The sequence below is a fragment of the Eleutherodactylus coqui genome, chromosome 4 (assembly GCF_035609145.1).
Source record: "Eleutherodactylus coqui strain aEleCoq1 chromosome 4, aEleCoq1.hap1, whole genome shotgun sequence".
Taxonomy (NCBI): Eukaryota; Metazoa; Chordata; class Amphibia; order Anura; family Eleutherodactylidae; genus Eleutherodactylus; species Eleutherodactylus coqui.
In genome coordinates, this window is record NC_089840.1 from 79481587 (window position 1) to 79504468 (window position 22882).

At 44.5% G+C, this 22882-nt stretch overlaps 1 protein-coding gene across 2 annotated transcripts; it reads left to right on the top strand.

Moving 5' to 3' along the window:
• The first annotated feature begins 406 nt into the window (after window positions 1–406).
• FKBP6 (FKBP prolyl isomerase family member 6 (inactive)) lies at window positions 407–19959 on the top strand. Of its 2 annotated transcripts, XM_066598614.1 has the most exons (8): window positions 407–505; window positions 6201–6318; window positions 8360–8449; window positions 10450–10652; window positions 10733–10852; window positions 13183–13377; window positions 17769–17878; window positions 19706–19959. In XM_066598614.1, exons 1-8 carry the CDS (start codon window positions 428–430, stop codon window positions 19782–19784), a joined length of 993 nt encoding a protein of 330 aa, XP_066454711.1. In that variant the 5' UTR covers window positions 407–427; the 3' UTR covers window positions 19785–19959. The 2 variants fall into 2 exon arrangements, with proteins under 2 accessions (XP_066454711.1, XP_066454712.1); XM_066598615.1 differs by lacking the exon at window positions 13183–13377.
• The last annotated feature ends 2923 nt before the right edge of the window (window positions 19960–22882 follow it).

Genomic DNA, 22882 nt, shown 5'->3' on the forward strand with positions numbered 1-22882 from the left:
TTCTCAGCCCATGTAAAAAACAGACCAAAAACTCAGCCTGTGTAAAAGGAGCATTACACAACCGCATCGGCGCAATTTATCGCCATGGACACCTGGCAGACGGTGATTATACCAGCCGCTGCGCATGTTGTGTTAGGAACTATAAAATATATATAACAGTTATTTTCAGTCATTCAAGTGCTAAAATGTATCTAATTACTTTAACTAAACCGAAAACCAGCTAATGGGAAATAGAAGCCCTTCATGTACCACAGATACACTAGTGTCCTCAGATTAGGCGGGAAGGGAGAGGACCGTGCTGATTGGATGAGCAGCTGCTGCTGCGGCAGGAGCTGACTGCTGATTGGCTCATCCTATCCACACGTCAGTAGAGGACGCCGGATCGCTGACCCAGGGGCCAGGTCACGTGGTGGCGGGAAGCGCTATTATGGAGGGCGAAGAACATGATCGCAATGGAGTCCACAATCATTCTTGTGCTCCGCGGCCCCGAGTCAGCCATGGTTTGGTGAGAGCAGAGCGCATGGGTGTCGGCTCTAGTAGCTTCTCATAGTCATCCTCTGCAGTCTCCGTGTACATGACGTCACTACTGGTCCTGGTTACTGTGGTGTCGTTGCCCATAGCAACTGGTTGAATGTAATTGGTTCCTGTAAGCGTGTTGCTATGGTAAATGTCTTGCACTAGGTTTTATACACTGAGCAGCAGCAAACACTTAAAGGGTTGACCCATCAAAAATAGTTATCTCCTGTCCTGTTGATCAGTAGGGGGGTCTCTGAACTGGGACCCCCCCTCCCCCCCACTCCATACAAGCGTCCTGGAATGAATGGAGCATCCTTCATGTGCGCATTATTGCTGCATGCATTTCATGGGGCTGCTGCAAACTGCGGTGTCCAGCAACCGATCAGAGCCACGTAGGACGGATGTCACAGCGCGTCGTCTTCTGTTTCACTGATGAAGCTGTATGGGGTCTTGCATTTTTCAGGAAATGTGGTATACCATTAGTGTAGTATGTTGTTTTTTTTCCTCACTTTATTTACCTTTTTTTAAGTAGGATGCATAAAAAGAACAAGTCCATTGTTTTCCAGTTGTGTTTGACGGTATTCATACTGCATTAGATTTATCGAATGGATTGGCAATATTAACTGTATATTTTATTTTTTGTTATAATAAGGGATTTTGTAGTGAGGGACAAACCCCAGGGGGTTCTGTGTGGTTTTTTTCCCTTTGTCTTCACTCCTTAAGGTTGCAGTGTGTTTTGTCTTTTTTTTTTTTTTCCCCTCCCCCTCTTAAAATCATAACTTTTATTTCTCCATCAACATAACTGTCTGAGGGCTTGTTTTTGCAGGATGAGTCATATTTTTCAATGGTACTATCAGATGTACTGAAAGCTGTTTAAACATTTCTTGGGGGGGGGGGGGTGTTGTTTCTAGGGTATACACAGTGCAGAAAAAATGACATGACAATGTTCACTGTGCGCGGTAAATAATAATAATAATCTTTGTATATAGCGCCAACATATTCCGCAGCGCTTACATAGACAGGGGGAATACAGAAAAACAAAATACAAACATTACAGAACCACGGTTACATAGTAATCAGCTGATGGAAACAATAGGGGTGAGGGTCCTGCTCCAACGAGCTTACATGCTACAAGTAATGGGGGGATACAGAAGGTTAAAGTGCTGGAGATGTGCACGGTATGGCGAGGTGGAAAGTGAGGGGTGATATACACATAGACAATAGTCAGACATTTGGCCGTGTGTTGGCAGAATCGGTATGACTGCAGGAGCGGTTTATGATGGCTAGCAGGGATTGCAGTCAGTAGGTCAGGGAGCTTGTTATCAGGCGGAGTACAGAGGGGTTAGTTTAGGGAAAGCGGTATGCCTCCCTGAAGAGGTGCGTTTTTAGAGCACACCTGAAGTTCTGCGAGTCCTGGATTGCTCGGGTCTTTGGCAGTGCATTCCAGAGGACTGGTGCTGCTCTGGAGAAGCCTTGGAGGCGGGAATGAGAAGTTCGAATTAAAGGGGCACTCTGTCTGGTTTCGTTAGCAGAGCGGAGAGCCCGGGCTGGGTGATGGATTGAAATTAGGGGGGAGAGGGGGCGGGAGCTCAGTGCACTGCTCCCGGCTCTTCCAGCCTCCTCCCCCTGCAGAGAGGGACACCGTATATCGGTCGGTCGTGAAAACCCAGCCGATATACAGTCATCTGAAGCCGCCCTAAAACTGACTCTTGTATTTTTTTATTACATTTTTTTAAGTCCTTATAGGAGATATGAACTGTGATGGTTTGATCGCTCCTGCAGTATAATGTAACACCATAGTATTACATTATACTGCGATCTGACAGGCAATCTATCTGAAAGCCCCCACCTGCCATGGCAACTGAATGGCACTCTGCGTTCTAATTATACGGGGGCCCATCAGAACATTTAATTGCTGCTGACAGAATGCATGATGGCATTTAAAGGGTTAACGCCCACATTCAGCGGGAGTGCTGATCGCATCTGTTGTAGGCGTCAGCTGTAAGAAACAATTGGCATGGGATGGTATGGGATTTCCTCCCAATCTTCCTCCATACAAACCTCGAACCTCCATGACGTTAAGGGGTTATAAAGGTATCTCTAAAACTTTTTGACGTATTATAGTGACCTGTCGGTAGTTTTGATCAGTGATCGCTTAAATGTAGGGGCAGAAGCTGAAAACAGGCTCTTCTTTGAGGTCGAGTACTTTTTTTCTTCAACGCGACTTTCAAATTTGGCGGATTCCTATTGACCTTAACGAGATGCTAAATTATGGCTTATTTAGACGACCGTATATCGGCTGCGTTTTCACGCCGAGCCGATATGGTGTCCTTGTCTGCGGAGGGGAGGGGGGGGGGGAGAGCCAGGAGCAGGAACTGAGCACAAGGTTGACTCAGCCTCCCATCCTTCCGAGGTCGGTAAAATGACTATCCAGCTTGCTGGGGGGTAAAGATGACTGGAGAAGGCAAACCCTGCAGAAAGCAGTCTGCCAAGAAAACGTCAGTCGTGACTAGGTCATCAATAGTTGGTCGCGACCGATCAGCTGATTTTTGTGCCTGCTGATAGTGCCGCAATTACTCCGATCTCTGAAGGGGCCGCTGCTTGTAACTGCAAGTGTGGCTATTATTGAAATCAATGTGAGCCGTGCCTGCAGTTACAAGTGCTGGCCACTACGTGGCTTCTGCTCAGACCTCTGTGTAATTGAGGATCGATCGGGATCCGAAGCAACAGACCCCAGCCAATCAACTATTGATGACCTATCCTTATGATAGTATTTCCCTGGAAAATCCCCTTTGAGTCACTTTCACACTTTCCGCTCAGTATTTTGTATGACTGTTTGTAAGGCTACCTAAACAAGGGCGAGCGCAATATCGGGCCGTGAACGTGCGATTTAGCTGTGGATGCGAGGTGTTTTTCAGGTAAAAATGCCTCGCTTTGCATCTGTGAAGTTCTGATCCTCTCGCGTGAGCTTCACGCGCAATTCATTTCACGGGAAACTTCGCATCGTACTCGCACATCATTCATGTATATGGCTCCATTCAAAAGAATGGTGTTGACATTCGTGCAAAATTTGTGCGTCTCACAATGCGCAAACCTCGCAAGATTTTCTCGGCTGTATGAAACCGGCCTAAGGCCGAGAGGGTGCAGCCGGTCCACGAAATGACAGACCTTCCAAGTACAAATGTGGGAAAAAATGTGGTAGTAGGCGCAATCCCATTAAAGTCATCGAGGCACGAGATGTGTTTTTTGAGTTCAACTCCTCTGTTTTTATTGAAAATGTAATCCGGCATATAGACGCGTTTCGCGCCCCTTCCTCAGTATCTTGGCTGGGGATACACAGCCAGCATTGGTGTGCTTTCTTTGTAGAGGATCTTCTGCATGGATTCCGCAAATCAAATCCTTCCGTGGACATGAGGCCCAAGGCAAAACCAGGAATGCAGTTTGGAGCGAAGGCATATAATGTATAGATTTCTCCTCCTCTGTGTTTTTTGGCTCAATCCTGATTTTGGCTTAGAAATACTGATGCAAATTAGGTTCACACGACCGTATGGTAAAACGCAGCGTTTTACCATCATGTGAGCTGCATATAGCTGTGTTTGTGATCACGTATGCCATCATGCACCGGCTTCCTGGTTCCGTCTTTCTTTTTTCCTTGTTTTGTTTCTTAGCAACATGAGTATAAAATACTGCACATAGGCAATGCAATTTTTTTAAATGCACCCATAGAGAACAATCTATCGTGCGTAATATAGTACCCTTTTTAACGTGCGCAATGAATATATGCAAGTGTGAATCGATCATTGTACTTTCATTGACTACATTCACTGTGTATTATGCGCACATACATTGTGCGCATGATACGCACTTACATTTTGTGCATGTGAGCCCGGGCCTTACTGTCTGGAAGCCTGCCGTGTGAGAAAGACCTAAGGGTGTGTGGCCACATCAGTGGGAAATCCTCAGCAAAAACCACATCAAATAGTGTGATTTTTGCTGTGGAGGTTCATCTCACTGACCCACCCATGTGCATCTGCATAATAATCCCTGGCAGAAATCTGAGGCTGATGCCCAGACCTCTGCCATGCTATTACTTGTGGATCTGCATACAAATTTAGCTACATTCAGTGGAGCAATTGCATGTGCGACTGCTTGACGCAAGAAAGTCAAATTTTCTTTTCCTGTAACGTAGATTTCCATTGAACACAGTGGGGTGTAAAACTATCATAGACTTTGTAGCAGAATGCCCATCAATAAAACTTCACTCCTTTAAGTCCGGTGTGGATCTGCTGCAGAAGGTCAGTTGAGAATTTTTGACATATAGTATAGCCTTTAGGCCGTTGACACGCTGCCGTGTTTTCGCCTCCATTTTGCGTCCGTATTAAGTGCGTCCTGGCCTGTCTGCTGGTCTCCTGACCCAAGATCCGAGCATGCTAAGAATGTGCGATTCTCAGAGTTCGGGTCAGGAGACCCACAGTCAGGCTGGGCTGCACTTCTGTATTACGGATCCAAAACGGAAACCAAAATCGGGTAGTGTGTCACTGGTCTTGGGGCGATTTCACGCATGACGTATTTGTTGTGGATATGTGTTGCAGAAGGTTACAGTATAAGGCCTCAGTCACACGACCGTTTTTTGGTCCGATCTGCAGATGCGCTTGCGATCTGCAGATCTATAGACCAAATGCATCCTAATGGGATTGGTCACATGTCCGCTTTTTATGCGGATGTGCGATCAATTATAGGACACAACGATTCGCAGAACTCGCCTATCTGCGCTTCGCTGTGTTCTATATATGCGCTCAATGGCGCCGGCGGCAGCAGCGCCGACCCCATTGAGAACATATACTTAAAGATCGTTCTCCTCTGCCACAGCTGTTACAGCTGTGGCAGAGAAGAACGATGTTCGCCCATTGAATTCAATGGAGCCGGTAATACAGCCGGCTCCATTGAAAGCAATGGGCTGCCGGCAAGCGCTGGATGAATTTTCGGGGAAGGGCTTAAAATATAAGCCCTTCCCTGAAAAACATCCTGAAAATGTGTAAAAAAAAAAATAAAAAAATTATACTCACCTTTTCCCTGCAGCCGGAGTTCAGCCGCGTCTGTCCGGCAGTTCTCCTGAACTGCTCTGTGTAGTATTCAGCAGGCGGGGATTTTAAATCCCCGGCTGCTGAATACTACACAGAGCAGTTCAGGAGAACTGCCAGCCGGACGCGGCTGAACTCCGTCTGCAGGGAAAAGGTGAGTATAATTTTTTTACACATTTTAGGATGGTTTTCAGGAAAGGGCTTATATTTTTAAGCCCTTCCCGAAAATTCATGCCGCGCTCGCCGGCAGCCCATTACTTTCAATGGAGCCGGCTTTAATGCCGGCTCCATTGAATTCAATGGGCGAACATTGTTCTCCTCTGCCACAGCTGTGGCAGAGGATAGCGGGCAGTGCGGGGCGGTTTCACTGAAAACGCTGCTAGGTGCAGCTTTTTCAGCGAATCGTCTGCCCCGGTCACGCGATTTGCGGATGCACATCCGTTATGGGATCCGCAAATCGCGGGAAAAACCGCCCGTGTGACCGAGGCCTAAGTCTGTAACCTGCAACTCAATGAACAGCCTTAGGAAACTTCAAATAGTCATATATGGTAATTCCACCCCAAACTTCTCAGCTCTGCATTACTTTGTGTGTTATCCTTCTAGTCTGTATTTGAGAAGCTGGCACAGAACATGCAGGATATATCAGGAGACAGAGGAGTCTTGAAAGAGATGATCCGAGCTGGAAGTGGAGAGAAGGTTCCTTCTGATGCTACATTAATTTGTAAGTACATACAAACTATTGAGGTGTTCAACAGAATAAAAAAAAAAAACTAAAAAAATTAGTCTTTAGAGAAAAACCATAAAACTGTCCCTGCTGGATCCCCAGCGATGAGCTGCAAACTGTGGGAAAGCATGCCATTAACGGGGGTGTCTAGGCTCGTATAGTCTATATAGGCCATCAGTAGTTGATGGACTGGGGTCTAACACTCAGGACCCCCATCCATCAGCTGATAACCCAACCCACTGTCCAGTGCAGCGGTGCACAAAGGAGGATGTGTCATTGCCGGCTTCACTCCCATTGAAATCAATAGGAAAGCCACACTGCTGCTGCACTTCCTGTCCAGGGGCAATGGATAGTCAAAGCAAGCCCAGATGACCCCTTTAAGTGTTTAATTTCTCTACAGCATCACCACGGGGAAAATGAAGCTTTGCAAAAGTACCATTCAAATCAATAGGATATCTGTGTACTCTTGGTATGGCTGCTCTCCACTTTGTCCAAGAGATTTGGATGCTGAACATATAACCTATTAACGGGGTATTCTGGCAATTCAACATAAAGGTTATATGCTTCATAAGGCGATAACAAGATATTACTTCACCTGCGGTCCCCCGCTTAGTTCTCCATTGGTATCCAATGGTTAGGACCTGTTTGCTGTGCTGTTTAACTGATCAGGCATTCTCAGTGTCTGTAATGTACAGTTGTGAATGCGCACTCATCAGTAACTGGCAATGGGGCATTGTAGGAGATGCAGTTTTTGCACCCACCCCCTTCCCCAGTGGCTGGAATGCAGCGGTGGTGCAGGTCAGCAAAGAAAAAGGAACAGCATTCAGTTTAATGATTGCAATCAGTCAAAGCATTAGGGAAAGTTTGCCAGTCTTCAGAATTCCCCTAGAACTCCAGTGTCCCTAAGGGCTTATTTACACAAGCGTATATCGGCCGGTGTTTTCACGGCCCGCCGATATACGCTTCCATCTGAGCAGTCCCCCCACCTTCCCTCCCCCTCACCGTCTCTCTGCCTTCCTCCTCAACTCCAGCATTTGCAATGGGAGGGGGGCGGGGCTAAGCTTTGCTCTGTCCTGCCCACTCTCATTGCAAACTGTTCGGAGGGGAGGAGAGGCAAATAGACCGTGGGGGGGACTGCTCAAATGGAAGCGTATATCAGCTGGCCGTGAAAACGCCGGCCGATATACGCTTGTGTAAATAAGCCCTAATAGTGTATAGGAAAATGGGCTTTCTATACTGGACAATCCCTTTTAACCTGTTGAAAACTGACTTAGATGTATACTTCCTGTTTTTGTTTTTTTTTTCTCTGTATAGTACTTGCTCAGCAGTGCTGGATGTAATCTGGCTCCTGAATTTAAAAAAAATGTGGGAGCCTGAATACATTCGGCGCTGTTGAACAAGTACTATATACCGTATTTTTTGCTCTATAAGACGCAGCGGATGATAAGACGCACCCACGTTTTAGAGGCGGAAAATAGGGGGAAAATATTTTGAACCACCCCAGGGACAGTGCAGGGGATAGTACCGGGCGATGGAGCAGCAAAGGTTTGAAACACCGGAGCTCTGTGTTTCAGCTTGTGTATGGCCCGAGGAAGGGAAGAGGAAGAAGCCCATTTGTGGAGGCAAGGGATCAGCAGCAGTTCCTGCCGGCACTCGCCACCAATCAAAGGTACATAAAGGGTGGCGATGCAGAGGTGTGAGAAACTAGTATATGATCGCGAGTTTGTTTGATCGCGTCAGCGACCTTGAATTTTGGTATATTTGCTCTATAAGACACACTCCCTTTTTCCCCCCACTTTGGGGGAGGAAGAAAAGTGCGCCTTATAGAGTGAAAAATACAGCAAATGTTGTTACAGAGGGGTTGTCATCACTGGGGGTCCAACACGTCTAACAAGTAGGGTTAGTCCAAAGCAGAGAACTCCTTGAAGTACAGGATCATCTAGTAACCAAAAGTTCACTTTTTTGCTGTTGATGCTATAAGAAGGTGTAACTTGTAAGGCGACATGATGTTCATGATTTACTCTTCTTGCCTCTGCAGTGAAATTTTCTGGATATTTGGAACATTCTGATAGACCATTTGAAACAAATTGGTTTCGACGTTACCCTCGTCTAATGAAGCTTGGTGAAGGTGAGACCAGAATGTATGTCTGTTTACTGTGTTAAATATTGAGGTGCTTTTCCTCAGTTCTGCGATGTCGGACCATTGCAGAGACAGCATGGTGGTATCTACCAGCCTATGGAAAAATGACGCTTAAGGGTACTTTCACATGGGGTGGAAACGCTGTGGAAAATTCCCCCGGCAGCCTCTGATAAGCATCAAGTCGCTGGTCAGATGATTCCACTTCCAAATCACTTGACTAGCAGCTCGCCACTCGCTAGACGGTGACTGAGTGATGTATTGAGAGGTTAGGGGCAGTGTTGTAGTTGCTAAAATCAACCGGTTCCTAGTCAAAATCTGCAGCAATGGTGTGGATTTTAAGGTTTTTTGTTTGTTTGTCTGTTTTTTTTTATGTGGAAATGCTGCAAAATTTGCCATGGAATTTCCAAGGTGGACGTTTCACAGCATTTCCTCCCCTTGTGAACATACTCAAAAAGTAGAAATGCACCATTAAATGCCTTGGCAAACGGATGCATATATTAGTGTGGTATGTTTTAAGGTACCTTTTACATGGGCGATTATAGTCTGAATTCTGCACTCTGCACTATTGATTAGGAAACTAGTGGGAAAAATAACCCAAAACAGTCTTTTTTTTTTTTTTCTCCATGTATTAAGGCCTACTTACACCTGCCAATGATTGCTAAAATATCGCTAATCGGCGATCGTTTTAGCGATAATCGGTGCGTGTAAATGTGCGCCCATCATCCACTTTTCGGGCACTGTTAGCTGATCGTTAAATTCAAGCTAACCTAAAAATCGTTGTTCACTTTTATGAGCAGTTCTCCATGGGGAGTGCTGATAGCATTGTTTTCCCGTGGAGAACAAAGGATCTGAGCGCAGATAATAGCCCTTGGGCTATTAACTGAGTTCAGGGAAGGCTTCATTTACACACCTAATTGGTACTTAAGTAGCTGAGTAGCTACTTAAAGGGGTTGTCCCGCGAAACAAAGTTGGGGTATACACTTCTGTATGGCCATATTAATGCACTTTGTAATGTACATCGTGCATTAATTATGAGCCATACAGAAGTTATTCACTTACCTGCTCCGTTGCTGGCGTCCCCGTCTCCATGGTGCCGTCTAATTTTCAGCGTCTAATCGCCCGATTAGACGCGCTTGCGCAGTCCGGTCTTCTCCCTTCTGAATGGGGCCGCTCGTGCCAGAGAGCTGCTCCTCGTAGCTCCGCCCCGTCACGTGTGCCGATTCCAGCCAATCAGGAGGCTGGAATCGGCAATGGACCGCACAGAAGACCTGCGGTCCACCGAGGGTGAAGATCCCGGCGGCCATCTTCGCAAGGTACGTAAGAAGTCACCGGAGCGCGGGGATTCGGGTAAGTACTATCCGTTTTTTTTTGTTTTTTTTTTTTTAAACCCCTGCATCGGGTTTGTCTCGCGCCGAACGGGGGGGCTATTGAAAAAAAAAAAAACCCGTTTCGGCGCGGGACAACCCCTTTAATACTTTATGCAAAATGATCTCTCACTCAAACTGTCTTTGTGTTCATCTGCTGGTGTAAATGGGCCTTTAGTTACTTGTTTGCTTAAAGAAACCAATCAAACAAATGAAAACCATATATGCCTTCGGGAAAAAAAACAAAGTGAAAGTAGTCATTATATGCAAAGTGGTTGCAAAGATATTTTGATTTCTAGCAGTGCATACCAGAACTGCAAAATGTGACTTGGACACAGGAGAATCGATCCGGTGAACAAGAATCAGGGGGCTAGAGAGTTTGATCCGAGGATATGTAACATTTTTGCATTTTTAACATTATGATCTACGAAGGACAGACTATATCAGTTATGGAATGGAAATGGTGTAGCTGATGTATAATTCTGCCACTCTTAGATCACAAAATAAAACAAACTGAAGGATTTACTGCTTTGTTGCAACAGGAATGCAAAGCTGTTGCTATTGCAGTGTTAGTTTATGTTGTAATGTTTGTTTATCTCTTTTTTTTGTTGTTGTTGCTTGCAGATATCACCCTTTTAGGTATGGAGGTCAGTGTGCTGACTATGCAGCGTGGAGAACTGTCTCGCTTCCTATACTCACCAGACTATGCTTATGGGACAATGGGATGTCCTCCACTTATACCGCCTGCTGCTACTGTTCTCTTTGAAATAGAGGTGCTGGACTACCTGGATACAGCTGAATCTGATGCATTTTGTGAACTATCTCTGGTAAGCATTATAGTTATTCTCTATACTATATCTGAATCTTCATTAAAGGCGGTATAAGCCGTTAACTCTTTTTATTGTAGCACCAACAGTCAACATTTCTTCTTGAAAAAGTTCTGAAAATTGCTGCTACAGAAAGGCAGTTTGGAAACTACCTCTTCAGACGGGACAGGTTTTATGATGCTAAAGGTAGATATAAACGGGTAAGTCCCACTTCATGGGTAGTCATTTCTGCATTGAAATTTGCAGGTTTAGATGCAGAATTCGCAGTGATGACAAAAGGTGATGCTAGGTTTACACATCACTAGAGGTTTCTAGTGCCACCTATGACATCACACTGAGCCGGCGCCTTGCAATGATATAGAGAGTATGCCTCAGATTAAATTGTAATTGGGCCCTTGTGAATGGTGGGATCCGACTGATAGTTTGCAAAGCCAATCCGCATATTATGAGGCGTTCATGTTCTGACATTGCATGATGTCACAAGAGGATGTATAAGTGGGTATTGTTTGGTGCAGGACATTCCTAAAGCCCATACCATTTGATGAAGTTGTAAAATGGCGAAACAGCAGCTATGTGCCCCCTAAATTGACCCTTCTGCAGTAATGGCCCATGAAATTTATCTAGCAGTCAGTCAGACAACTTGAGATGGACGCAGGAGCTGTGTTTTTAACTTGCCCTTCACATTAATTATAGCAAACAATAATAAAAGTTAAGTCTTAATACTGTAGTTGCTGGGAACCTCAGAGGGCCATTTTGCCTAATGGGCAACATCTAAAAAGTACATTTTGTAAATTTTGGCACCAGGTTCTTTAGGAGTCAGTTGAAACCTAGGAATCACAGAGGCAGAGGAATACGGGAGGAAATAAATTCTTTTGGAAATATTCACTGTGTGTATTCCTTAAAATGTAACTTTTAATACATAATATTTAAAAACTCGAGGTTCCTCGCTGACACGATATCACATACACAAATAGACATACAAAACAAAAATAAGCTCAACAAAGAGCCAGTGGCCAGAAATACTACGAGAGCACCCTACTTTGAGAATTGACTCACGGAAAAAATTTGGTGGCACCTATAGATTAGTGCCAGCCGGCTGTGATTAGGGACTAGTGACCAAAATGAAGGTCAATGACTCATAGTTTTGGCAATGAAAATTATAGTTCTGGAATGATGCCAGAAGTAAGGTAGATGACTCATATGCCTGTTATCCAGATAAACCGGACAACACGGATTAATTGGTTCACAAATGTTATTTGGTTCAACGCGTTTCTGTCAAGAACTGACTCATCAGGAACCTTATAGTGGAAAAACTGTCATCCCAAAAGTGGGTAAAATAACCCGTAGCAATATCTGAGTATAGGGCTGCCGTAGTCTAAGGACAAGAGGTATGCGCCAGTTCTAGGCAGATGGCCCGATAATAACCTTCTAGTGGCCTCTAGACTGTGCACCCGTTGCCCACTCCTTCCTAAGTGGTGAGAAGGCAACACCAAAGCCATACACCTAAAGGAGTTAGTAGTGTAGGTAAATGGTCAGCTGAACCATAAAATAGTGGTTCAACAGTAAAACCTAAATAGGTTGGTATATGACCAAAAAATCTCGGCTAGTCTACTAGCAAAAAGACAGGTAACCTATGCTGGCACCAGTAGAGCAAAATAACAAGAAGGTAGGATAGGAGAGACAGAGATATGCAGCAGCACCTCCAGTCTGGATGGTAGACTGGAGGCTAATGTGGTCTATGAGTGACTGTCTATTTAAAGAGGCTGAATGGTACACTCCCCCCTGGGGGGGGTGTTCCCATTAACCAATGTCTACACAGGGGTAATTAAGAAATACGCCCCCTTGGGAGGATCCAGTCCCCCATTGTTATGGAGGGCATGAGGCATAAAGAGAAAAAAAAAAAACAATGTTCAGACAGATCTCTGAGTTAGATGATAAAAGCGGGCTAGCGGCGATTGCAGCTAAATGATGAAAAGCCCGATTGCAAAGATTGCCACCATGCAGATCGGATGACAGACGCCGATGACGTCATCACGTCGGCGCATGGTCATGTGACCGCGCGTCATGTGTAGGGGAGGAGCCAATTACGGTACCATGCCCCACTTTTAAACAGTCTGCAAACACAGCTATTCGTGTATAATAACATGACATCTCGTTGGGACGGAGCCCGGTGCAGATAGATGCCCTGCTGTGAACAGACCATTATGCCGGCCGGCGCTGATGTGCCTGCGATCCTATACGACAATGTGACACCTGTCACGTGGGGGAGGAGCCAATTACGGATCCCTGCCCCGCTGTCAGCAGCGTAATGCCGGCTACAATGCACACTTTGCTATGACTGCGATCCTATGCGATCATGTGACACCTGTCATGTGTGGGGGACAGTTCAGTCGATCAGTTGAAACCTAAACTTATTTGAGCAGAAGGAGGTGCACCTCATTTCGGTTTATTGAGTGGTGCAGCCTGTATTGTATACGTACTATTAGTTAAGATCTGCAGTGACGTCACCTTATATTTCCTTTACGAACAGGCATCTTCATGTCTCTCTCGTCAAGCCACTTCAGAAGAAGAGAATGCACAGCTTAATGCCGCTCGTCTGCTTGTGAACTTGAATATGGCAATTACATATTTGAAGCTGGAGCGTCCTTCTAGCACTCTGATTTGGGGGGAGAAGGCTTTAGCAATAGACAATAAAAATGTAAAGGCTTTGTTTCGCTGTGGGCAGGTATGTATTTGTGGGGATATCTTGACATTTGTTTGTTGGCTCTCGTTTAATAAAATCTGCTGTGGAAAATCTACAGAGCATGGTGAGGATTTTCTGAGGAGTTCATCCACTCCACCACAGAGTGAGGGCATATTTAAACGACCGTATATCGGCTGGGTTTTCACGTCGAGCCGATATACGGTGTCCTTGTCTGCAGGATGGAAGAGCCAGGAGCAGGAACTGAGCTCCCGCCCCTTCCCCGCCCCTCGCCACTATTTGCAATGGGAGGGGTGGGACGGGGGCGGAGCTAAGCGACGGTACTTGGCTCTGCCCCCATCTTGCCCCTCCTATTGCAAATCGCTCCTGGCTCTTCCATCCTCCTCCCCCTGCAGACAAGGACACCGTATATCGGCCCGGGCGTGAAAAGCCAGCCGATATACGGCCGTCTAAATAAGCCCTGAGATCCACGTTGATAATCACCAGCATAAATTAACATCAATGTGGGGGTGGGGGTGGGGGGTGGAGCCATGATTAGATAATACTGAGAAGAAACAATCCACAGGTGAGAGGAGAGAGAAGATCTTTATTCAGTAGGTAGTTAAAGGACAGAGGAAAGCGAGTATTGTTGCAGGATCAGACAACAGTGGTTTCTGTAGTCTGTTACCATGGAGACATAGCTCTGTATAGGAGGTGCAGGTAAAAGCTGTATAAAATAGCAAAATTATTTGCAAAGATGCTAGGTTTGAAATAAAAAAAAAATTGCAAAGGGGGTATAGCCTTTTTATTTGGCGGTGCATTTTTTTTTTCTCTGGCTAGGTGCAAAAAAAAAAAAAAAAGATACATCTTACGTCCACAAGAAAACTGGCTATATGTGTGCAGCTCCGTGTATCCCCGATACATTCTGTACGTGTGTCAAGCTTTTTTCTCTGTATGCCATGCATTTTTTTCACATCTGCAAAAAAAACTGACACAAAACCAATCTTTCTTTTTTTTTTTTTTTAATTCTACAGCTTTAGGCTGCATACCCACGAACGTATATCGGCTCAGTTTTCACGCCGAGCCGATATACGTTGTCCTCATCTGCAGGGGGGGTAGGGATGGAAGAACCAGGAGCAGGAACTGAGCTCCTGCCCCCTCTCTGCCTCCTCTCCGCCCCTCTGCACTATTTGCAATGAAAGGAGGTGGGATGGGGCGGGGCTAAGTGGTGAGAATTAGCCCTGCCCTGTCCCGCCTCTCCCCATTGCAAATAGTACAGAGGGGGCCGGAGCTCTGTTCCTGCTCCTGGCTCTTCCATCCTTCTCTCTCCCCCCCCCCTCCCCCTGCAGAGGACAACGTATATCAGCCCGGCGTGAAAACCGAGCCGATATACCTTCGTGGGAATGCAGCCTTAGGTCTTTTTCAGATGACCGTATATCGGCGGGGTATTCACGGGGTATATACAGTGTCCCTCTGTACAGGGGGAGGAGGCTGGAAGATCCAGGAGCAGTGCACTGAGCTCCTGCCCCCTCTCCGCTTCCTCTCCGCCCCTCTGCACTATTTGCAATGAAAGGAGGTGGGATGGGGCGGGGCTAAGTGGTGAGAATTAGCCCTGCCCTGTCCCGCCTCTCCCCATTGCAAATAGTACAGAGGGGGCCGGAGCTCTGTTCCTGCTCCTGGCTCTTCCATCCTTCTCTCTCCCCCCCCCCCTCCCCCTGCAGAGGACAACGTATATCAGCCCGGCGTGAAAACCGAGCCGATATACCTTCGTGGGAATGCAGCCTTAGGTCTTTTTCAGATGACCGTATATCGGCGGGGTATTCACGGGGTATATACAGTGTCCCTCTGTACAGGGGGAGGAGGCTGGAAGATCCAGGAGCAGTGCACTGAGCTCCTGCCCCCTCTCCGCTTCCTCTCCGCCCCTCGACACTATTTGCAAAGTTAAATCCTCAATTGGTACTATTTTCCCTTGCATAGGGTATGCTGAATAGATTAAGAGGCCGTGCACCTTTCTAGAGATGTACTCCAGATCTGAGCCACTCTTCAAAAAAGTGGCAGAGCTGGTACAGAAAGAAGAAACGTTACTAATTTGTTGTCAATGCCTGCTTGGGCAAAAAGTTGCAACTCTTTTACACCAGAAGCTGGGGTAAAAAGTTTAAAGGGGTTGTCCCGCGAAAGCAAGTGGGGTTATACACTTCTGTATGGCCATATTAATGCACTTTGTAATGTACATTGTGCATTAACCCCTTCATGACATGGCCTATTTTGGCGTTGAGGGCCAAGCGATTTTTTTTTTTTGGTATTTTTCCATCTCCATTTTTCAAGCCATAACTTTTTTATTTTTCCATGGACGCGGCCGTATAATGGCTTGTTTTTTGCGTGGCGAACTGAAGTTTTTATCAATGCCAATTTTGGGTACATAGACTATATTGTAAATTTTTTTTTTTTTTTAATGATAGCAGAGAGAGAAAACGCATCAATTCTGCCATAGATTTTTTTTTTTTTTTTTTTACACCGTTAATCATGCAGCATAAATGAGACTTTCCATTTTTTCTGCAGACCGGTACGGTTACAACGATACCAAAATTCTAACATTTTTTTTAGGTTTTCCCACTTTTCTGCAATAAAAACCCTTTTTTTTTGGAAATCTTTTTTCTATTCTAAATTGCTGCATTCAAAGTCATGTAACTTTTTTATTTTTTGATGTACAGAGCTCTATGAGGGCTTATTTTTTGCGAGACGAGCTGTAGATTTTATTGGTACCATTTTGGCGTACATACGACTTTTTTGATCACTTTTATTGCGTTTTTAGTGAGGCAAAATGCTAAAAATGAGCATTTTGCCTCAGTTTTTTAGCTTTTTTTTTAGCGTTTTTTTTCGGTGCACAATCAAAAGCATGTGCAACTTATTGTACGCATCGTTACGGACGCGACAATACCAAATATGTGGGGTTTTATTTTTTTTTTACCTTTTTTTTATGCTAATCTGAGAAAAAGCATAAAAAATGTTTTTTTTACTCTTTTTTTTTTTTTTACATTTTTTTTAATTCATTTTTTAAATCTTTCTTTTTTTTACACTGTTTGTGTCCGTCTGAGGGACTTTAATCACTGCCCTGATGATCGCTGTCATAAGGCATGGCAGAGCTACTGCTCTCCCATGCCTTATCGCTCATACAGCGATCTCAGGCATAGGCAATACAGGACGCCAGTGTCTGGCGTCCTGTTGCCATGGTGACAGGCCGGGCTCTCGCGATGACATCGCGAGTTCCGGCCGGAGACACAGAGGGAGCCGCGCTCCCGCTGTGAACTCTTCCCCTGCCGCGATCTACTTAGATCGCGGCAGGAAAGGGGTTAAAAGTGGCGGGCGCATCTCCGATGTCCCCCCGCTGCTGCAGCGAGACGCCGGCTGTGACTGACAGCCGTCTCCCGCTGCGGGATAGCGCTGGATCATATGTGATCCCGCGCTATCTCCAGGACGTAAGTTTACGCCCTGTTGCGGGAAGTACCCCGCTCCCAGGACGTAAACTTACGCCCTGCAGCGGGAATGGGTTAATTATGAGCCATACAGAAGTTATCAGAAGTTATTCACTTACCTGTTCCGTTGCTGGCGTCCTCATCTCCATGGTGCAGTCTAATTTTCAGCGTCTAATCGCCAGATTAGACGCGCTTGCGCAGTCCGGTCGTCTTCTTTTCTGAATGGGGCCGCTCGTGCCGGAGAGCGGCTCCGTGTAGCTCCGCCCCGTCACGTGCCGATTCCAGCCAATCAGGAGGCTGGAATCGGCAATGGACCGCACAGAAGCCCTGCGGTCCACCGAGGGAGAAGATCCCGGCGGCCATCTTCAACCGGTAAGTAAGAAGTCACCGGAGCGCGGGGATTCAGGTAAGCGCTGTGCGTTTTTGTTTTTTTTAAGTCCCTGCATCGGGTTTGTCTCGCGCCGAACAGGGGGGCTGTTGAAAAAAAAAAAAACCTTTCGGCGCGGGACAACCCCTTTAATAAATTTGCTCCTATGTGTCAATAAGACAAGGACACCCGGTGCAGCAGGTCAATAAAGCATTAGCTAGCAATGTTAATATATGTTTCAGTTAGTATAGAAGGGAACATAAAGGCTAATGACCTAAGTGGAATGGGCAGGAAGGGGAGACAAATGAGAAATAACCATCGCATTTTTAAAAATTTATAAATTACGCAATTTACTTCTTTCCACTTATTTTATGGTGTCATATGTCACATATGTAAATAATTTACTTCATTCCAAAAACAATAATGGTTCTGCGTGTCTTGAGGATGCAATATGTCTTGTGTTTTGTGTGTGTGTGCGTGTTTTTTTTTTTTTCCACAACTCTCCTTTAATTTCCTTTCAAAATGAATGTTTAATTACTTGATGATCAGTGTTTTAGTTTAGGCGCGTTCTCAGATTTTTCCCATCCTGTTTTCAGGCTTGTCTTGAGTTGAGAGAGTATGAGAAGGCACGCACCTTTCTTCTGAGGGCTCAGAAGTTTGAACCATTCAATCTAGAAATTAACAGTGAACTGAAGAGGTTGTCAAGGTATTACTTTTAATTTTTATAAGATACAGAATTTGTATGCAAAGATTGAATCTCATTAAGGCTTAACATTGCTTTGAAGTGCAGTAGAGGAAGATTCAGAGTAGTTTGAGATTAATTTGGAATAGCAGCTGATTAGATCACATGGACGACCAGGACACTTCAAGGAAGAATGAATCTATATACAGAGTGTAGTCAAAAAGACAGATCCAGCGCTGTATCTCACTACTGGTGTCATATGTTGAAATAACAATGGCGTGCTTGAAAAGGAAGGCATGGATGCGCTACACAGTGGATTTCCATTTTGTGTTGTGGTCCCTGTAAGGCCTTTTTCACATGTGTTTTTATGTTCAGCTGTACTCGCTGAAAAATCGCATGAATGAAGAATAGCCACGATCAAGTCCCGATCTTTAGCCGCATATTTTCTGCCGTTCACACAGGCGGCTGCAGTGTATCGGCTGAAAAATATGCAAGAGTGCGGAAACCCCGCGATGTGCAGAAATCCTTGGAATGACTGCTAATGCCTAAATGGAGGCAGCTATCATCTTTTCCAAGCGTTGGATGCACATAAATTCCCTCCCCCTCATTTTCTTTTCAGCTCTCATAGGAGTCTATGGGAGCTTCTAGTGTTTCTCTACCAAAGGTAGGGCAAGACTTATCTTTTGGACGCAGCTTATAAAATCGGTGACCGAAAACGGGCGCCAATTTTCTATTTTTGCCGGCGTGATTTATTTATTCATTTTAATGCTCATCTGAATGAATACATTGGAAGCCAGTGCTTCAGGTGGTCACGATTTTTGGGCACCGCTGAATAGCTGCATATATACCGTCGTGAATAAGGCCTAAAAGAGAGAATAAAACTCAATTGCAAAGTTTAAGGCCCCCTCACACAGGCGCATTAAGCCTCCGCTCATTTCAATGGGGCCTCTCAGACAAGTGTTTTAGCACAGCATTTTTAATGGACGCTAAATAGAATGCTGTATGTTCTATTTTACAGCGTTGCAGTGCGTTTTTGATACCCTCCACCGTCCACTGAATTGAATGGAGAGCGTTAAAAACGCTGTAAAAAGAAGTTTAACAGAGTTTTACAGCGTTTCTAACGCTGCTTACTATGCCACCGGGAGGGGGTGCTGACATCATCAGCTTATGACTGAAGATCGCTTACAGGGAGCTACAACATAAAATTGAAATCAATGTTCCAGTGGCTCATGTGCCATACCATCGCGCAGCGCATCCATGCCTTTCTATTTAAAGTACGCTATTGTTTTTTTCAATATGGGACATCAATATTGAGATATGGCGCTGGATCATTCTTTTTGACTCCACCCCGTATATTGTTTGCATACACAGTATATCATGTCTGTAATCTGCAGCAATTGACACAGGCCTCAAATCAGTGGTGGAAACACAATATGTGCTGCTTCTGTAGGCAAGGGGGTCCATCGCCATATAAACAAGTAATTATCATTGCTCCTGCTGTCCCCTATGTTGCATGATGACGACGGCGGCTCATAAGTACTGTTGGATTACAATTCCGAGACTGACATTAAATGACTTGTTAGGAAGGCGCTCTAGCATCAACACCTCACTCATAGCTAACTAGTTGTTGCATAACCAAGGGTTCACATACATTTCATGAACAGAGGCCCTAGTTTCTGTCCACCCCTCTTAGTGCTGCCATAGATTTGGATTGTTCTAACACGTTTGGTGAGTTCACAGTACTGTTTTGTACTGTTGTCCGTCTCCATTGCTTTTAAAAATGCCCATTGAATTCCGTTTAGCGGTTACAATGATCAATCCTGACAATACCTTGTCTTTCCTTTCTTGCAGTTGTTACAAAGCCTACATGGATCGCCAGAGGGCGATGTGTGTTCGTATGTTTGCACCTCCGTCATCCACAGCCGTGTAGCGTTCATGCAGATGTCCGTGTTTTATAATGATCTCCCAATTCTCTGCTCCTCCACTTTAACACTGGGTTTGTGAGTCTTTATTTGCACTTGTAAAACAGTATTACAGATTGTTTATGTTTTGTGAAGTCTTGAAGGAACTGTATGTAAGATGTTATATGCTTTATGGAAATAATAAAGCGCACTGTTCCTGTTTGCAGCTAGTCTCAGAGGTTTGTAGTTATTTCATTTGACTCATTTCTATAGCACATACGTATTGTGCGGTGCTCTACACGGCTTGTCATCACTTACATTGTTCAGGTCCTTACTTTGTGAGAACCAGTTCAAGAGAGAACTGGAGGCTGGTTTTCCTGAGGACTCTTCATACAAGCTCCCCACTGCTCCATCTGAGGCCCTGCTAGCCATCATAAACCGCTCCTGCAGTCATACTGATCCTGCCGTCACACGGCTAGATGTCTGACCATTGTCTATGTGTATAGCATCCCTCACTCTCCACCTGGCCATACCGCGCACATTTCCAGCCCTTTACCTTCTGTATCACCCCATTACTTGTAGTATGTAAGCTCGTTGGAGCAGGACCCTCACCCCTATTGTTTCCATCAACTGATTACTATGTAACCGTGGTTCTGTAATGTTTGTATTTTTGTCTTTCTGTATCCCCCTGTCTATGTAAGCGCTGCGGAATATGTTGGCGCTATACAAATAAAGATGATTATTATTATTTCTTTTAGGAATTTCTTAATGGGATCTATTGCAATATTTTTGTTTTTTAATTAATCTTTATTTAGACACATTTTCCATATTGTGAACATCACTATACAGTATAAAATCAATATATCAGGATTGATTTTACTGTAAGGTTCCAACACTTTGCTTACTAGCACACTACTAAATCTTAAAGGGGTTGTCAGAGTTGTATGTTTTTTTTTGTTTTTTTTTTTAAAGTAAAACCCCTTTCCCCATGCTATAAGATAACTAACATATTCCCCTTTCTCTGGGGGTCTCCCATTTGACACAACGTTATAGGCTGCCCAATGGAGGAGTTGCTATAGCTACTTGGACTACTGTGGGGGTTACTATTAGGCTCCTTCACATGGGCGTAAGCACTTTTCGGTTGTGCAAATACACTGTGTTTTTGCAACCAAAAATCGCTTATGCCCGTGCTTTTCAGCACTGCTGGTGTATTTTTAAGTGCACAACTACACTTTAGTATTTGCATACGCAAAACAGAGCGCAGACTGGTTCATTGTCAATGCCCTACTGCAGTATGCGTAATATGCACCAAAATATGTGGTTCTGCATATTTTTTTTTTCACGCTGTCATGTAAAAAATATGTACATGTGAATTACCCATTGAAATCTGGTTCTATTCAATGTCTATAACGCACCTAGAAATGCTCATGTGAGTAAATCCTTACTACGCAATTACAATCGGCCCTTTGAAGACGACCATAAAGCTGATGTAGCCCTTGGTGGAAGTGAGTTTGATGCCCCTGATGTAAAGCTTACTGTTTATAGGAATGGACTTTACGATGAATTAGAACATCTAGAATGTATATGGATCCTAAACCAGTAATTGCAATTTGTGGTGATGGTAAGAAAAGCTTTACTCTATATTACTGCATGTAGTAAACTTTAATTACTCCAGTGTTTGACCGTTACCATAGTTGTTAATTAGGAACAGATCTTCAGCTATGTTGGCAGTTGCAGCTCCATGCTAGGATCTTAACACAGGCCTGTCATCAGAAATGGTTGCCATGAATTACTGGCAGTTTTTATGTGTATTTAATTAGTTAAAGCAGAAAGTGCCAAATGTACCCAGTTGCACTGCCAGTTGGGGCCTACAGCCTACAAATCCTTTCCAGTGCGGTCCTGGAGAAGTAGCTGATGCGTCATGTCCATCTGAAATGGACCACACTGCCTCTCACATTGGTTTATTATTGGGTAAAATGATATATGTATGCTTTGTGCCGCCTTAAGACCTTTAAAAGAAATTGCTCAGGAGTGCTGTATGACTGTGACCGCTCATCGTTTACTATAAAATGAATTGGGTTACTACTGTACTAGTTTGTAAAACTCTTTAGTCTCTATGGTTAAGCTCATAGATGGATATCACTGTATGCATTAATAGCTTCTAGGTACACACTGACTTTTTACTGCTTCTGTCCATTAAGTTCTTATTTTCTGGTTGCGGGCATGGAAAGTTTTTAAAAATATATTTTCTTGCAGATGTCAAAAAGTAATTCTTTAATTCTGCCACCAGGGAGCACCATCTGCCTTATGTCTGCAAGATCAGCTCTGGGGAAAAGAACGGAAGGTAGCCGCTAATCTAGGTAGTGCTGTCGACAGCTCTGCAGGTTTGGAAAAGTGTATGATAGGCATTCCATACAACTTAATGCTTGGATCGGTATATGTCGGAACTGAAGACAGGGCAAAGACCTCATCTAATATGTTTTATAGGATGTCTAAAGGAGAACTTTTTGCTTTTAAGGATCCTTATGGAGAACTAAGACAGGCGAAGTGTGTGTGTGTTTTTTTTTTATCTCAGTACAGATAAACTGATTAGAAAACCGGTGCCTAAAATTATCAGTTTAATTTTTTTTTCTTTTTGGCTCTATATTGGGAAAACCTACTCTTAGGCTGATTTCACACAAGCATATTTGTGCACACAATACGCAGAAAATAGAACCCATTAATTTCAATGGGTTTGTTCACATGTGCGTATCTGAGCTGCGCAATTCCGTTGCTCAAAAAAACCCCAGCATTCTTTATTTTCCTGGCATTAGCATCTTGAACTCATTAAACGAATTGCCCATCTTAGTAACTAAGAGCATCGTTGCGTGCTCTTTTGCACGTGCAAAAAGTACAAATACAAAAAAATGCAGTTGCGCACGCAGATGCTCAACGCCCAATGTGCAAAAATGTGCAGTGTGAATCCAACCTTGGGGTAAATTCCCACAACTGCATACTTGTTGCAGAAGTTTCTGTGACTGAAATTAAGTTCCAGTCATCTTAATGGGTTTGTTTCTGCAGCAAGCAAATAGATTTCCACAAGCCCCATTTAAGATGAAGAGCACAGAAATATCCCGAACAAATCTGC